Here is an 18597-nt window from a genome sequence, read left to right on the forward strand (position 1 = left end):
ATTTAGTTCTATATATTCTAACTCTCCCATTTTATTTTTTAGGCTTCTAGCATTTGTATACAGGTACTTCAAAATGTGTTTTTTCCTTTGATGTACAAGCTGCTTAGAAGTTGAAGGGGTAATATGCATCCTTTATGCTGCTGTCTCATTAAGCACACCAAGCTTACTTTCAGCATTGTTGAAACCTCTCTACTGGGATTTCCTAAATGTCCTGTTTCAATAGTATCCTTCAAGGATACTCCACACTGAACCATTCGCTCCTGGGCAACTGTCAGCGCTTCCCCCCCCCCCCCCCCCCCCCCCGCCCCATTTGGCCTCTTCATCAAAGATTCTTGATTGTGATTTCGGGACATTCCAGTTTCAAGTTATGTCAAATTGGCTATGGCTCCCAGGACTACTTCCAAAGAAATGGTAGTTTTGATGGCTTTTGTCTGGCAGGACGGGGTCAGTTTATCCATATTTGAACAAGCAGTTGATCCATGCCAGTACTCATTGGAAGGCCCTGCATGTGATGGATTGAGCGGTGCAGTTGCTCCAATCCCTAGGCTGGATAATCAATTCAGCCAAAAGAACCTTGTTCTGTAAAATCTGATGAGTACATGGCAGTGACTATAGAAGTAATTCCATAGGTTTGTGCTCATTTGCATCCACTTCAGAAATCTGCTCTAAACCAGTTCTATGAATGTTAACTCCCTTGTATGTGGGAGGCGATTGAGTCTGAGGTGGTGGCTTCAGTTAAACAACTTGCTCAAAGGAGTGTCCCTGAAACCCTAGGATTTGGTAGTGGAAATGCTAGATTCCAGCCCTTTTCAGTTGGGGAGCTTATTGCCAGAGTTTGTAGCTCAGGGAAAGTGACAGAGAAGCACTGTGGTCTGTCAGTTGTCCGGAACTCAGGGCAATATGGAAAACATTACTGTCCTTTTACTGCTGCTGGAATTCTGCATTAAAAAAATAATAATAAAAAATCTTAAGTAGAGAGGTGTGGTAGCCGTGTTAGTCCACTCTTAAAGGTTATCAATAGAAATCAAACAAAATAAAACATGGAAAAGAAAATAAGATGACACCTTTTTTATTGGACATAACTTAATACATTTCTTGATTAGCTTTCGAAGGTTGCCCTTCTTCCTCAGATCGGAAATAAGCAAATGTGGTAGCAGATAGTATATATGAGAGAAACATCAAAGCATTACTTTGATAGTCTGACAGAGTGGGAGGGTGGGGATATGCATGGGGACATCAAAGCATGTCATTGATATTCTAACAGAATGGGTGTTGGTAGGTGAGAGGAGGGTAATAAACAGAGAAATAGAGAAATACAGCTTTATGTTTTACAATGAGTTAGAAAACCCAGATCCTTATTAAGTCCTGTTTGTTGGGTGTCAAAATATTCAATCATTCTTATTTCAAAGGTCTTACGTTCCTGTATTGTTTTAAAATTACCTTTCAGTATTCTTACTGTGAAATCACTGGTGCAGTGTTCTGGTCTTGTGAAGTGTTGGCCCACAGGGGTGGGGGCCTGACTGGCACCTGCTATTTTCATATGATGTCTGTGCAGATTGAATCTTGTCTTAAGCATCTGGCCTGTTTCTCCAATATAGCATCCTTCGTTACATTTTTTACACTGAATGATATATACCACATTGGAAGATGAGCATGTAAAATAGTCCTTTATGTTGAATATTTTTCCTTTGTGAATGACTGTGGGGTCTTGTGAAATGTTGTGGCATAGTTTGTAGCTGGCTGTGTTACACGGAAACGTGCCCTTTTCTTTTTCCATCTGTGTTGGAAGTTTACTTCTGATCAGCTTGCGTTTTAAATTTGGTGGCTGTCGGAAGGCCAGCACTGGTGGGGATGGGAATATCTCTTTCAGTAATTCATCTGAGAAGTTCTGAGAGAAGAGGACATTTCTCTGGTAAGTGAACACTACTTTGCTTGTGCTTTGGGAACTTAAAGATTGGGGTTTAAAGGAGGAATTGTAGGTTAGTGTTAGGCAAACGTAAAAAGCAAATTTCAACAGCTAACAGAAAACAGCTAATCTCCATAGTCTTTTCCACTTAGTTTTAAAAGCCTTGTACCACAGCATTAACAGATAGAATCTAACAGCCACTGCAGGATCTAATTTAGTATTCCCACCCACCCCTAGGACAACTCCTCATTTATAGTCAGTTATTGTAATTAGGGTAACAAGCAAGGAGTGCTCTTATAGAGTTTTAAATACATTTCATTACCATCTAAGAAGGAAATACTAAAATCATACAATACACTATATAAAGTAAAAGATACTTTTATATTAGGCTAATATCCTTAATACTGTAGCAAGTTTTAAAATATTGGAAAACTCAAAAACACTAAGATGGAGTCAGCAGTCCAGCAGCGAGAGGGGTGCTATCCAGTCTTTTGCATTGAGTGTCACATGTATGATTATCTCCCAGTTGGTGAGATGTCATATGTTTGTACCCGAGGCAAAGAGCTCCTAGCTCTTAGAGAACATGTCCGTTCTCTTGAGGCTAGAGTAGCAGACTTGGTGGAGCTGAGGGAGACAGAGAGGTACATAGAGGAGACCTACAGGGATGTTGTAGAGAGGTCTCACCTCCAGTCTGGTAGCCCTTGTGCTACCTTGGAGGAGGGAGGTCTCCTAGAAGGAGAGCATCACCCTGGTGAAGTAGGAAGTACTCCTTTAGCCAGGACCTGCCCACCAGGGGATGTACTATCCTCTCGCACTGAGGATATGTCTCCAAGTGCTGCCCGGGAGGGAAAGGTTAGGACAGCTGTTGTAGTTGGTGATTCGATCATTAGGCATATAGGTAGCTGGGTGGCTGGTGGACGTGAGGATCGCCTGGTGACTTGCCTGCCTGGTGCGAAGGTGGCGGACCTCACGCGTCACCTAGATAGGATTTTAGATAGTGCTGGGGAGGAGTCCGCTGTCTTGGTACATGTGGGTACCAATGACATAGGAAAATGTGGGAGAGAGGTTCTGGAAGCCAAATTTAGGCTCTTAGGTAGAAAGCTCAAATCCAGATCCTCTAGGGTAGCATTTTCTGAAATGCTACCTGTTCCACGTGCAGGGCCCAAGAGACAGGCAGAGCTCCAGAGTCTCAATGCGTGGATGAGACGATGGTGCAGGGAGGAGGGTTTTAGATTTGTTAGGAACTGGGCAACATTCTGGGGAAGGGGGAGCCTATTCCGAAAGGATGGGCTCCACCTTAACCAGGGTGGGACCAGGCTGCTGGCGTCGGCATTTAAAAAGGAGATAGAGCAGCTTTTAAACTAGAAATGGGGGGAAGGCCGACAGTCGCTCAAAAGCGCATGGTTCGGGAAAAGGTATCTTGCAAAGATACCTCACAAACAGGGAAGATAGAGTTTCTGGATAGTGAGGTTGCACAACAGACCGTGGTAGGCCAGGTGCCCTTAAATACAACTAAAGATCAGACAAAAGATGTCAAATCAATAGTGTCAGGTACTAAGCATCATGCAAATAAGAACAACCAACATACTCTGAAATGTCTATATGCAAATGCTAGGAGTCTAAGAAATAAGATGGGAGAGTTGGAATATATTGCACTAAATGAAAAATTGGATATAATAGGCATTACTGAGACCTGGTGGAAGGAGGATAACCAGTGGGACACTGTCATACCGGGGTACAAAGTATATCGTAATGATAGGGTAGACCGGACTGGTGGAGGGGTAGCATTGTATATTAAAGAGAGCCTTGACTCAGATAGATTACAAATTCAGCAGGACACAAATCACACCTTTGAATCACTGTGGGTTGAAATTCCATGTATAAAAGGGAAAAAAATGGTGATAGGAGTTTACTACCGTCCGCCTCGCCAGGATGAGCAGGTAGACACAGAAATGATAAAAGAAATCAGAGACGCGAACAAAATGGGCAATGTGATAATAATGGGTGACTTCAATTATCCAAATATAGACTGGGTAAATGTAACATCGGGACACGCTACAGAGATACAATTCCTTGATGAAATCAAGGACAGCTTTATGGAGCAACTAGTGCAGGAGCCGACGAGAGAAGGAAAAATTCTAGACTTGGTCCTTAGTGGAGCGCATGATCTGGTGAGGGACGTTATGGTACTGGGGCCGCTTGATAACAGTGACCATAATATGATCAGTTTTGACATCAACCTTAAGTAACTGTACACAGAAAGTCAAATACGTTAGCGTTTAACTTTAAAAAAGGAGACTATGATAAAATGAGAAGAACGGTAAAAAAAAAAAAACTTAGGGGGGCAACTGAGAGAGTAAAAACTGTACAACAGGCGTGGACGCTGTTCAAAAATACCATCCTGGAGGCCCAGGCCATACATATTCCGCGAATTAGAAAAGAAAGACGGAAGTCCAAAAGACACCCGGCCTGGTTGAAAAGTGAGGTGAAGGAAGCTATTAGGGCTAAAAGAAACGTCTTCAGAAAATGGAAGAAGGAACCGTCTGAAAATAACAAGAAACAGCATAAGGAGTGTCAAAGCAAATGCAAGGCGCAGATTAAGAAGGCCAAGAGGGAGTATGAAAAAAAGATAGCATTAGAGGCAAAAAAACATAGTAAAAACTTTTTTCGGTATATTAAAAGCAGGAAGCCGGCAAAAGAATCGGTTGGGCCGCTGGATGACCGAGGGGTAAAAGGGGCAATCAAGGAAGACAAAGACGTAGCGGAGAGACTGAATGAATTCTTTGCTTCGGTCTTCACCGAGGAAGATTTGGGTGGGATACCGGTGTTGGAAATGGTATTTCAAGCGGACGAGTCAGAGAAACTTACTGACTTCACGGTAAACCTGGAGGACGTAATGGGGCAGTTCGGCAAACTGAAGAGTAGCAAATCTCCTGGACCGGATGGTATTCATCCTAGAGTACTGATAGAACTGAAAAACGAGCTTGCGGAGCTACTGCTAGTGATATGCAACTTATCCTTAAAATCGAGCGTGGTACCGGAAGATTGGAGGGTGGCCAATGTAACGCCCATTTTTAAAAAAGGCTCCAGGGGAGATCCGGGAAATTATAGACCGGTGAGTCTGACGTCGGTGCCGGGGAAAATGGTAGAGGCTATTATCAAAAACAAAATTACAGAGCACATCCGAGGACATGGATTACTGAGACCAAGTCAGCATGGCTTTTGTATGGGGAAATCTTGCCTGACCAATTTACTTCAATTCTTTGAAGGAGTGAACAAACATGTGGACAAAGGGGAGTCGGTTGATATTGTGTATCTGGATTTTCAAAAGGCGTTTGACAAGGTACCTCATGAAAGGCTACAGAGGAAATTGGAGGGTCATGGGATAGGAGGAAATGTCCTATTGTGGATTAAAAACTGGTTGAAGGATAGGAAACAGAGAGTGTGGTTAAATGGGCAGTATTCACAATGGAGGAGGGTAGTTAGTGGGGTTCCTCAGGGGTCCGTGCTAGGACCGCTGCTTTTTAATATATTTATAAATGATTTAGAGATGGGAGTAACTAGCGAGGTAATTAAATTTGCTGATGACACAAAGTTATTCAAAGTCGTTAAATCGCGACAGGATTGTGAAAAATTACAAGAGGACCTTATGAGACTGGGAGACTGGGCGGCTAAATGGCAGATGATATTTAATGTGAGCAAGTGCAAGGTGATGCATGTGGGAAAAAAGAACCCAAATTATAGCTACGTCATGCAAGGTTCCATGTTAGGAGTTACGGACCAAGAAAGGGATCTGGGTGTCGTCGTCGATAACACACTGAAACCTTCTGCTCAGTGTGCTGCTGCGGCTAAGAAAGCGAATAGAATGTTGGGTATTATCAGGAAAGGTATGGAAAACAGGTGTAAGGATGTTATAATGCCGTTGTATCGCTCCATGGTGCGACCGCACCTTGAGTATTGTGTTCAATTCTGGTCGCCGCATCTCAAGAAAGATATAGTAGAATTGGAAAAGGTGCAGCGAAGGGGACTAAAATGATAGCGGGGATGGGATGACTTCCCTATGAAGAAAGACTAAGGAGGCTAGGGCTATACAGCTTGGAGAAGAGACGGCTGAGGGGAGACATGATAGAGGTATATAAAATAATGAGTGGAGTGGAACAGGTGGATGTGAAGCGTCTTCACGCTTTCCAAAAATACTAGGACTAGGGGGCATGCGATGAAACTACAGTGTAGTAAATTTAAAACAAATCGGAGAAAATTTTTCTTCACCCAACGTGTAATTAAACTCTGGAATTCGTTGCCGGAGAAAGTGGTGAAGGCGGTTAGCTTAGCAGAGTTTAAAAAGGGGTTGGACGGTTTCCTAAAGGACAAGTCCATAAACCGCTACTAAACGGACTTGGAAAACTCCAAAATTCCAGGAATAACATGTATAGAATGTTTGTACGTTTGGGAAGCTTGCCAGGTGCCCTTGGCCTGGATTGGCCGCTGTCGTGGACAGGATGCTGGGCTCGATGGACCCTTGGTCTTTTCCCTGTATGGCATTACTTATGTACTTATGTACTTATCTTCCTGAAGTAGTGGCTGTAGGTCTCTTATGATTTTCCTCAGTTTCTCCAGCTCTGGGTTGTATGTCACTACAAGGGGAATTCTGTCTGTGGCTTTTTTTTCTTTGTACTGTAGCAGATTTTCCCTGGGTGTTTTGAGGGAGGAGGCAATATTCTTGGAGATTATTTTGGGGTTGTAGCCTTTCTGTTTGAAGGATGCAGTCAGGGTTTCAAGGTGTCTGTCTCTATCCTCTGGGTCCGAGCAGATACGGTGGTATCTTGTGGCTTGGCTGTAAATAATGGATCTTTTTGTATGTGAAGGGTGGAAGCTGGAGTTGTGGAGGTAGCTGCATCTCTCTGTGGGTTTCTTGTATATAGATGTTTGTATACAGCCATCACTGATTGAGACTGTGGTGTCCAAAAAATTGACTTTTTCCTGATTTTGAATCTGATTGTAGGATGGTATGTATTGAAGGAATAGTAAAATTGTTTCAGAGTTTCTTCCCCCTCCGTCCAAATCATAAAAATGTCATTGATGTACCGGTAGTATTTTAGAGGTTTGGTCTGGTATGTATTCAGAAGTGTCTCTTCCAGCTCAGCCATAAAAAGGTTGGCATATTGGGGTGCTGTCCTGGTGCCCATTGCAGTGCCCATTATTTGTAGATAGATACCATTGTTAAAGCGGAAGTAGTTGTGAGTTAAAATGAATTTGATTAATTTTGTAATAGTTTCTGGTGAGTATTGATGGTCCAGTGTGGATTTTTTTAGGAGTCTTCCACATGCAGCTATGCCATCCGCATGTGGAATGTTGCTGTATAGTGATTCTACATCCATCGTGACCAGAAGGGTGTTAGGTGGTAATTGTTTAATATTTTTCAATTTATTCAGAAAGTCTGTGGTGTCTTGTATGAAGCTGTTAGTTTTGTGCACGAGAGGTTTCAGAATTCCCTCTATGAGTCCTCTCACCTACCAACACCCATTCTGTTAGAATATCAATGAAATGCTTTGATGTCCCCCATGCATATCCCCACCCTCCCTCTCTGTCAGACTGTCAAAGTAATGTTTTGATGTTTCTCTCATATATACTATCTGCTACCACATTTGCTTATTTCCGATCTGAGGAAGAAGGGCAACCTTCGAAAGCTAATCAAGAAATGTATTATGCCCAATAAAAAAGGTATCATCTTATTTTCTTTTCCATGTTTTATTTTGTTTGATTTCTATTGATAACCTAATAAAAAATCAAAATTCTGTGCTGAAAATTTGCAAATTCTGCAAGTTAGTCATAATTTAACCAATATTGCAGCCCCCTCCCTTTACTGTCCATATTATTCCCAGCATCCATATCCACACATAGCATCCAGATTTTTTCAGCCTCCATCCCTCCACCCACACAGTATCCACCTTTTTTTAACAGCCCTCCCTCCACCCATAGCATCCACCTTTTTATACAGACCCTCCTTTTACCCACCCACACACGTCCACTTTTTTTTTTTATCATCCCTCTCCTTCCCACTGCATCCACCTTTTTTTTTTTTTTAAACTCCCACTTTCCTTACACCCACATGCCATTCATATTTTTTCAGCCACTCCTGCACTTACCCATGAGGTAGGAGTAGGAGGAGCTGCAAGGGAGTACCTCTTCGGGGCAGGAACGAACCCCACTCTTTTCAGCCAGCTGTCACTGCTCTGGGCCAGTGCAGCTGCTTTTTCCAAATGGCCGCCAAGACTTTCTGCAGCAGTCTCATGAAATTACCACGTGAAGTCTCGGCAGCCATTTTATGAAAGTGGTGGCACCGGCCCAGAGCATCGGCAGCAGGCAGAATACTTTCCTGCTCCCGACAAGGCCTCTCGACCACCAGGGTGTAATCAAGCCAGGGGAAGTCCCACCAAGGCTTGAGGGGGGAGGTGAGGAAGTCAGTAAGTCTTTACCACGGGCTGGGGAGACCAGCTAATCTATCTCCTCGGAGTTAAGATTCTACGTAAAAATGTGGAATTCTTCAGTCACGCAGAATTCCTGGAGGTGTATCCTTTGTAGAGCTGGTAAAGGGGAAAGCAATAACTGTGTAATCAGACATCTTGGCAGCCTAGATCCAGAAAAATGTTATTTGTCAGATTGTGCCGTGATGCAGAATTGTACAAACCTGCTTTTGTTGGTGGAAATTGGGCTCCTATAGCTGTGAACTGGGCCTTTTTAGAGGCCTCTCCCTAGGTACCATAGGCTTACCTTGGGCTTCATATCTGCTTTTCTTTTCTGACATGCCCATGTTTATACTGCTTTGTCTCTGAATCCCCCTGCCACGACCAGAGACCTTCACCCTCCCTTATCAGTTAGTAATAGGAAGAAAATCATTCCTTTTTCTGTGTATATGCACTAGGTTCTGCATACGTGTACATATTTGATTGGTCATTCTGGTTGGATCCTGCCGCACCTAGGATGGGCAGAGCAAGATTATAACTAACTGGTATTTTTTAGGGGAACTTCTTTTAAGCTTTATGTTTTGTTTTCTTTGTTGTTTTGATCTGATATTTTATCTGTGTTCACTGTGGAGATAATAGCTGCAAGTCTCTGCAGGCCAGACCCTTCATTGTCTCCTTCCCGTTCACGGGAGGTTAGAGACTGCCGTGAATACTGTCCATCTGTAACCAGAAACTGTGTGATTTGATTATTCTTTTGACATCATAATAAAGGTATCTATCGTATCCTGTTTCCTAAATGTATGAGTTTGTAGTCTATGTACGTTTGTCATCCAAAAATACAAAAGAACTCACAAGGTGAATCTAGATCATGCTGCCATTCTGAATCGATGGGGATGGCCTCCAGTGGATCTGATGGTATCAAAGACAAACATGAAAGTTCCTTGATTTTTTTTTTTCAGGTGTCAGAATAGGGTTCCAAAGGCCTGGATGCCTTGGTTCAACCTTTCTCTCTTGTGTAGTTTCTTTCCCCCCCCCCCCCCCCCAAAAAAAAAAAAAAAAGCTAATGTTGGCCTGGTCCTCCAAATAACTGCTTCTCATCTAGGTCAAGTGGTCCTAGGAGTTCTGGACTGGCCCATAAAACTGTGGTATGCTTGTTTGATTCAGCTCCTCCATAGGTCTATCTCTCTGTCTTCTTCGGGAGCAGGTACTTCTTATTCAGTAGTGATGGAAGATCCAGCTCCATTTTGTCTTATGGCTTTAAATGTAGAGAGTACTCAGATGATGTTATTTCTACCTTGTTCTGGTTGCAGAAGCATTTCACCTTATGGAACTACGGAAGAGCTACACCGGGGTGGGCTACTTCAGTTTTCAAGGGCTGCAACCCAGTCTACTACTACTACTTAACATTTCTATAGTGCTACTAGACATATGCAGTGCTGTACACTTGAAAATGAAGAGACAGTTTCTGCTTGACAGAGCTTACAATCTAATTAGGATAGACAAACAGGACACATAAGAGAAAAGGGAATTACTAAGGTGGGGATGATAAAATAAGGGTACTGAACAAGTGAGTAATGGTTAGGAGTTAAAAGCAGCAGGTGGGCTTTTAGCCTAGATTTGAAGAGGGCCAGAGATGGCGCCTGACGTACCTGCTCAGGAAGTCTATTCCAGGCATATGGTGCAGCAAGATAAAAGGAACGGAATCTGGAGTTAGCGGTGGAGGAGAAGGGTGCAGATAAGAGATTTACCCAGTGAATGGAGTTCCCAGGGAGGAGTGTAGGGAGAGATGAGAGTGTAGAGGTACTGAGGGAGCTGAGAGTGAATGCACTTATAGGTCAATAAGAGGAGTTTGAACTGTATGCGGAAACGGATAGGGAGCCAGTGAAGTGACTTGAGGAGAGGGCTAATATGAGCATAGCGACACTGGCGGAATATAAGTCGTGCAGCAGAATTTTGAACAGATTGGAGAGAGATGACTAAGTGGGAGACCTGTGAGAAACAAGTTGCAATAATCTAAGCGAGAGGTGATAAGTGTGGATAAGGGTTCTGGTAGTGTGCTCAGGAAGAAAAGGGTGAATTTTGCCGACATTGTAGAGAAAGAAACGACAGGTTTTAGCAGTCTGCTGAATATGTGCAGAGAAAAAGAGAGCGGAGTCAAAGATGACCCCAAGATTACGAGCTGATGAGACAGGGAGGCTGGGGAAGAGGAGAGGTTGGTTTAGGTGGAAAGGTAATCAGCTAGGTCATGTTTAGTTTCATATGGCAGTGAGACATCCAGGCGGCAATGTCAGACAGGCAGGCTGATACTTTGGCCTAGATTTTGGCTGAGATTTCTGGTGTGGAGAGGTAGATCAGCATAAAGATGATACTGAAAACCATGAGATGAGGTCAGAGTACCAAGGTAAGAAGTATAGATGGAGAAAAGAAGAAGTTGCATTACAGATCCCTGAGGTACACCAACTGACAGTGGGATAGAAGTGGAGGAGGATCCACCAGAGTATACACTGAAAGAACAATGGGAGAGATAAGAAGAAAACCAGAAAAGAACAGAGCCCTGAAATCCAAGTGAGCACATAGTATCGAGGAGTAGGCTGTGATCAGCAGTGTTAAAAGCAGCAAATAGATCGAGAAGGATGAGGATAGAATAGAGACCTTTGGATCTGGCCAGAAACAGGTCATTGGAGACTTTAGCAAGCGCTGTTTCAGTTGAATGAAGAGGGCAAAAGCCAGATTGAAATGGACCAAGAATAGCTTGAGATGAAAGGAAGTCAAGACAATGGCGGTGAACAGCACATTCAAGTATCTTGGATAGGAAAGGGAGGTGGGAGATGGGGCGATAGTTGGAAGGACAGGTAGGGTCCAATGAAGGTTTTTTTAAGGAGTGGTGTGACTACGGCATGTTTGAAGGCATCAGGAACAGTCGCAGTGGACAGTGAAAGATTGAGGATGTGACAGATAAAAGGGATGACAGTAGGAGAGATAGTGTTAAGTAGAGTGGTGATGGTGGTGAAGTGTGAATGATGGATTAGTTCTATGCCTCCGCCTCTCTTTTCCTTTCTGGTCCAGTGAGTGATTTTGTATCCCGGGGGGGGGGGGGGCATAGGTCTAGGATTATAGGGTCCTTTTGATCATGGATCCAGGTTTCATTGATGAAAAGCAGGTCGAGGTTTTCAGACATGATCCAATCTGTTAATGTTGTTGCTTTCTTTACTACGGATCTGGCATTGATGTAGCCCACTTGAATTTTTAGGTAAGGGTCATCTATGTTCGGTGTTATGTGGATTTTTGTCAATTGTCGTTTCTTTGTTGGTGTGAGTTTGCTATGACCTTTCTTTACGTTGTGTTGAGGCTGTCCACATGTTGGTGTTCTTCCTTTGTTTTGGTGGTTGTCAGTTTGGTGAGATGTGGTGTGTCTGGTCAGACTTTGATGGTTATGTAGTATTGGTATTATGTTCCTTTCAGCAAGTGGGATGGTTAGTGTTAGGTGGATCAAGGATAAGGAGTATATTGTTAGGAGTAGTTTGCCGGTGTTCATTATGAATTAATTCGCTTAGGGCTGCTAGTGGGCCGTGTTATATGGGTATTCACTGTTAGATGTTCAGAGGTTTGCTGGGTTCTGTCCTCAGCAGTGGACCATTTATGCCTCTCCGTTTCTGTGGTGAATTTATTGATTAAATATAAATAATTTACTCACCGTTAGTTGTTAGCCCCAGGGGTTGGACCAGACGTACAACCGCGTGCGATCGCGGCCACGCGGTCTTCTAAGATCTTAGACCGGGAAAAGGTTCGGTCGTCTCCTCTCTCATGCTGGGTGAGTGAGCGGAGGCGCCTCTGTTCTGGTTGCTGTTTGCCGCGGAGACCAAGGTGGAAGTGCAGACCGCCTCCGCCCTGGTCGCTGTCCACTGCCCGCCGCTTTGGCTTCAGGTGGGAGGCCGGGATGGAAGGGTAGACCGCCTCCACTCTGGTTGCTGCTCGCTTGCCGTTCGCCACTTCGGTACCAGGTGGCTGGAGCAGGGATGTGATGGCGGGCAGGGCAGTCCTGGCACGTGACTGACTATTGTTCTTTGGTTCTGTCGCTAGCCCCCATGGGGAGAGGTTCGCTTGCCTCTCCCTGCTTTGGGGGTGGTAGCGGTTCTTCTTAGCAGTCGGTTGGGGCTCCGTCTGCCGTCTCTGCCATGCTCCACCTCCACCCGGGGACGGAGCTCAATTACCGCATTGGATGCAAAATAGTGTCTTTGTGCATGTGGTAAAAAACAGTGCACTGAACTATAGCAAGGTCACCTATATTGGCCCCTAAGCGGCTTAAGTGGACCCTCTCATCTGAGAGCGACATGCATCCATCACTGGCCAGTGAGCAGTAATCTTTTATATAGCAGTCAATGGGGGCAGTCATGTGAAATGAAGTGAGGGCCGTGACTGAAGCAAAGTCTTCAAGGCAAAGCTAAGTTTCAGTTAGGGCAAGCGGATGGAGAGTACGAGAGATGAAAAAGGTCGTGGATGTAGGAAAGTTTGTTACAAACATAGCTGGCATTCCACAGAGCACACAAGAAAAGCAGGGAAGATGGGGGGAGGAGAGGAACAGAAATTAGATTGGAGACATCATAGTGTGACCTGCACAAATAGGATGAGAGCTGATGTGGAGGACCAAGATTGGGATTGATGTCCCCAGCGGAGAGCAGGAGAAGGAGCAAGAGAGTACGGAGAAGTGTAGGAGAGATATGACAGCGACAAAGGCAAGATGTACTTAGATAGAAAGGAAATGGTTGAATGGAAGGAATGAAATATTGGTTGAGAGTTGAGAAGGACGAGGACAATAGAGATGATGGTGAGATGATGAAAGCAGAGGGTGGGCAATGTGTTCCTGCAGTGTACAGTGGTTTCAAATGGAGAAACAGATTAGGAAGGGACAGTACCAAGAAGAGACAGAGAGCCCTGAGGAATGTTGCTGCTAATTGGGTTTCTACCAGGTACTTGTGGCCTGGCTTGGCCACTGTTTGGAAAATAGGATACTGGGCTTGATGGAACAATTGGTCTGACCCAGTATGGCTACTCTTATATTTGTAAGAGAAAGAGGCATATTTTCAAAGCACTTTGGGAGGCTAAGTGCTTTGAAAATGAGCCCCAAAGTGTACTGGAGCCATAAGTAGTGAGAGAAAATATAAATGTATAGAGAAAATGCCCTGCAGGCTGTTTGCAGTAATTTCCCAGTGAATATGCAGGATATTTATTTGCATGCACTGCCTCCATGGTATGCAAATAGATCTTATGCATATTCATTTGGGAAAATCTGAAAATCCGACTGGGTTGCGGCCCTAAAGGACCGAGGTTGCCCACCCCTGGTCTAGAGGGACTTTGAGGCTTGGTCTATACCAGAGCTCTGCATCCTTTTCAGGCATCTATTGCTTGCATTTTAACATTCTGCAGAAAGGTCATGACAAGGGCTTAGCAAGAATTCCTAGAAAGTTCATGTAGCAGCCATGGTGTCTTTTCAAGTGCAAAGGTCTTCCTTAGCGACTTATCCTAATGTAGTACTTTTTTTTTTTTTTTAAAGGAGCCGTGCAGATTTAACCTCTTTTCTGATCCTCCTGTTGAGAATTGAGCTAATCGAGTCCTCAGTGGCTTGGGTAGGTCTCCCTTCAAACTCCCTGAAAAATGTGATTCTTAAAGATCAGTCTCTGTTGGCATCAGCTTTTAGAGCTTTGGAGTTACAAGCCTTGTCCTGCAGGGTTCCTTTTCTTAGTTTTGCCGAAGAGGCATTCTATTCGTACAGTTTCATCTTTCCTTAGAAACATAGCCTTTCCTTTTTCACTTGAATCGGTTTCTCGATTTCCTTTTTAAAACAGAATTGTGAAGCTGACTTCAGGATCTTAACAGTGTTTGGATATTCTTCAGGTACTCAAGTGTTTTGGAAGTTACCATTGAGTTTTGGAGATCACAGATTTGTCTTCACTCTGGTGTAAGAAGTTCCAGTGGCTTCCTTGAGTCACCAGGCAATAGAAGATATAGAAATGATTACTTCTACTTATATTTTAGCAGGAAAGCAGTTTGCTCAAGGTTTAAAAGTGCATTCTGTGAGAGCTGTAGTGACCTCATTGGCAGAACTACATGTAATGTTTCCAGAAGACATTTGTAGGGCAACAACTTGGTGAACATTTAATACTTTTGTTGATCATTACAGGATTGATGTGATTACTGGAGCTGCTTTTTAACTTTTGTAATCAGTGCTTGCTGAATTCTACTCATCTTAAGTAGTTCTTTGCTACAACCCACAGTCTCTGGCCTGGTCTGGTGAGGATGATAAGGAAAGAGAAATTAGGTCTTACCTGTTAACTTTCTTCCCTTGAGTCCCACCAGAACAATCCAGTTTCCTTCCCTTTGCTGCAGACTGTTTATAGTATACTGGGTTTTTTTTTAACTGTTTAAAAAAAGAAAAAAAAAAGTAAATTGACTGTGAGGAATTTTTCTCCCTCTAAGGCGGAAGAGTTCCTTTGGGACATTTTACCATTGGTTTGCCATCATATTGTGGAACTCAAGCAGTAGGGTGCCCTTAAGGCAATGGATTACAATATTTTGTTATATCTTCATCTGCTGGTCAAGTACCCCACATGTTCTGTACTGGTTTGATGGTACGTGAAAGAAAATGAGCAGGTAGGATCTAATTTTAACACTTGCTGTGTCGTATACAATCAGTGTAATTGCGTTCATACTTCCTTATCCTACCAGTGTATTGAGCCCTACACTTTGACCCTTGGCAGCATGGTGGCTCTTAAGCAAAAATGAATTAATAGGGAGTACAAACCCCTCAAGCACATTAGTTGACATCCAAAAATATTGGCTTGTCAGTTTTGAGATTTCAGGTAGATAGGCTCTCAATGTACCTTTTGGCATGTCCTAAATGGCACAATAGTTTGTGCATCTGGGTTTTGCAGGGTACTCAACCAATGAGCACTTTAGAAGGAACATCCTCCAGGAGAAGAGTTATGTGGTAGAAGCCAACTTCTGGTGGGCTAATTCTGAAACAGGAGACACGCTGCAGAATACAGAACTAGTTGCAGAACAGAACATGAGTTGTATATACCATAACTGAGGGCTTCTTTTACAAAGCTGCGCTAGCGATTCATGCATGGCAAATGAGAGGATGCCCATTCAATTCTTATATGGCTTCCTCTCATTTGCTGTGCAGGAATCTCTAGCATGGCTTTGTAAAAGAAATCCCAAGTAAATGAATTCTGTTTCTAGAATAATTCCTCTAAAATTTAATTAGAATTTTCAAAGGTTCTGAAATTTTGATTCTTGTTGAAATAGTAAGCAAATGCTTAAGGTTATGTCTTTGTTTCTTTTGTTTTTTATTTTGCTTGACGCTGTATTTTAAATCTTGAAACGTTTTTTTTAAATAAAATGCAAGTCACAAACTATATAATTTGTTCACATCACAGATATAGCTTTAAATAAAGTCCTCAGCAAATATGTCTTTCAACATGTTTGTTACTTGTTTTCTTAAAATCATAGGCTATGACAGCATATTGTATTTTTGTAAAATGCTTTTAATATAAATTTTGGGCATCAGTTGTTTTTGTTTCAGAACAAGATTAAGTATGAAATTTTTGTAGCAATATAGTGCATAATATGTACAAACTATAATAAAATGTCTCAGTTCTTTATTTATACAAAAGAAAACAGATCCAGATGAAAAGTCCCAAACTTCTTTGTTACAAATTATACCTGACGTGGTCCACATTTTGTCTGACAAGGGATGCCTCCGTGATATGCTACTAAAAACAATAACCAAATTTATAAGTAACAAAGCAAACATATAGAGTACAAACATAAAAACAAAAATTGTACTTTACATGCTTTGTTTGTTAATTATACATTTGGTTTTTGTTTTTAGTTGTATACCCCGAGTCAACCCTTGTCAGGTGAAACGTGGACCACGTCAGGTATAATTTGTAACAAAGAAGTTTGGGACTTTTCATCTGGATCTTTTTTCTTTTGTATAAATAATATGGGTTTCCCCACCCCTTCGCCGGGACGTCCTGCGAGGACGTCCTTAGGAAAACTTGGGTGCCCCTTTCGATTATGACCCTCCACATCTCTTCAGAGAATATATCAGACAGAATGCGGTGTTTTGAATGGATTTTAACCTTTTTAATAATTGTTTAGAGGACCTCAGATAAATGATGATACAGTTGTCTAATAGATCAGTGACTACTATAAGGAGAAAGTGTTCCTGTTCAAAATATTTACGTACCCTCCCAATGTTATACATAATGAAAAATGTTCTTTGAGTGAGTGTGTTAACCTGAGATTTTAACGATAACTTGATATCTAATTAAAAAAAAACCCCAGTACTCTTATAGAAGATGAAAATTGGTAAGTAACCTGATTGATCTTCACACTGTTTCCTCTACATCTGTATAATGACTGATCATTAAGAATTTAGTTTTTTCTGCATTAAGCTGATGCATTTTCATCCACAATTCTAAGGTGTTAATGATGTTTTGATGTTTTGAAGTAAAGCTGGATGAAATGAAACCAAAGAGGTTTTGGGACCATAATTATGTTAAACATGCTGGGCCCCAATTCCCATTAGCAGGTTGTACTTCTTAAATTGCAGGCAGGCATGGGGGCCTATGGAAAATTCCCTGTTTGCATCCCTGCCAACTTCAGCTCTTTAGTACTTTTTTGTGTGTTTTTAAGATATCCATTATTTTGTTCTGCTTTAAAAACAAATTCAGAAGACAGTTTTATATGTGGATTATTTTTCAGTTTAAACAAATCTCTATATTATGTGATGCTCACTTTGATGACCAACGACACTGTTGTTATACAGGGCTGGGAAGAAGGAATGGTGGGGTTGAAGAAAGGTGGGAAACGACTTGTCATCATTTCACCTGCCTTAGCATATGGGTGTCAGGGAGTTGCCAAATGTGTTCCCCCCAACTCTACCTTGGTATTTGAAGTGGAGGTTAAACGGGTGAGTGAAAACTTTTGGTCTGTTTTCAACATATTTCATATATATTATATCAAACATACAGTGGTGGAAATAAGTATTTGATCCCTTGCTGATTTTGTAAGTTTGCCCACTGACAAAGACATGAGCAGCCCATAATTGAAGGGTAGGTTATTGGTAACAGTGAGAGATAGCACATCACAAATTAAATCCGGAAAATCACATTGTGGAAAGTATATGAATTTATTTGCATTCTGCAGAGGGAAATAAGTATTTGATCCCCCACCAACCAGTAAGAGATCTGGCCCCTACAGACCAGGTAGATGCTCCAAATCAACTCGTTACCTGCATGACAGACAGCTGTCGGCAATGGTCACCTGTATGAAAGACACCTGTCCACAGACTCAGTGAATCAGTCAGACTCTAACCTCTACAAAATGGCCAAGAGCAAGGAGCTGTCTAAGGATGTCAGGGACAAGATCATACACCTGCACAAGGCTGGAATGGGCTACAAAACCATCAGTAAGACGCTGGGCGAGAAGGAGACAACTGTTGGTGCCATAGTAAGAAAATGGAAGAAGTACAAAATGACTGTCAATCGACAAAGATCTGGGGCTCCACGCAAAATCTCACCTCGTGGGGTATCCTTGATCATGAGGAAGGTTAGAAATCAGCCTACAACTACAAGGGGGGAACTTGTCAATGATCTCAAGGCAGCTGGGACCACTGTCACCACGAAAACCATTGGTAACACATTACGACGTAACGGATTGCAATCCTGCAGTGCCCGCAAGGTCCCCCTGCTCCGGAAGGCACATGTGACGGCCCGTCTGAAGTTTGCCAGTGAACACCTGGATGATGCCGAGAGTGATTGGGAGAAGGTGCTGTGGTCAGATGAGACAAAAATTGAGCTCTTTGGCATGAACTCAACTCGCCGTGTTTGGAGGAAGAGAAATGCTGCCTATGACCCAAAGAACACCGTCCCCACTGTCAAGCATGGAGGTGGAAATGTTATGTTTTGGGGGTGTTTCTCTGCTAAGGGCACAGGACTACTTCACCGCATCAATGGGAGAATGGATGGGGCCATGTACCGTACAATTCTGAGTGACAACCTCCTTCCCTCCGCCAGGGCCTTAAAAATGGGTCGTGGCTGGGTCTTCCAGCACGACAATGACCCAAAACATACAGCCAAGGCAACAAAGGAGTGGCTCAGGAAGAAGCACATTAGGGTCATGGAGTGGCCTAGCCAGTCACCAGACCTTAATCCCATTGAA

At 42.9% G+C, this 18597-nt stretch overlaps 1 protein-coding gene across 2 annotated transcripts in view; it reads left to right on the top strand.

Moving 5' to 3' along the window:
* The window catches only part of FKBP15 (FKBP prolyl isomerase 15), a 1277056-nt gene that overhangs the window by 392577 nt on the left and 865882 nt on the right, over positions 1 to 18597 (top strand). For both annotated transcript variants that reach the window (XM_030206543.1, XM_030206544.1), the window contains one exon: positions 17204 to 17347. In XM_030206543.1, the coding sequence (XP_030062403.1) occupies positions 17204 to 17347 (144 nt within the window). The remainder of the gene's footprint in view (positions 1 to 17203; positions 17348 to 18597) is intronic.

This window comes from Microcaecilia unicolor, chromosome 6 (genome assembly GCF_901765095.1).
Source record: "Microcaecilia unicolor chromosome 6, aMicUni1.1, whole genome shotgun sequence".
NCBI lineage: Eukaryota > Metazoa > Chordata > Amphibia > Gymnophiona > Siphonopidae > Microcaecilia > Microcaecilia unicolor.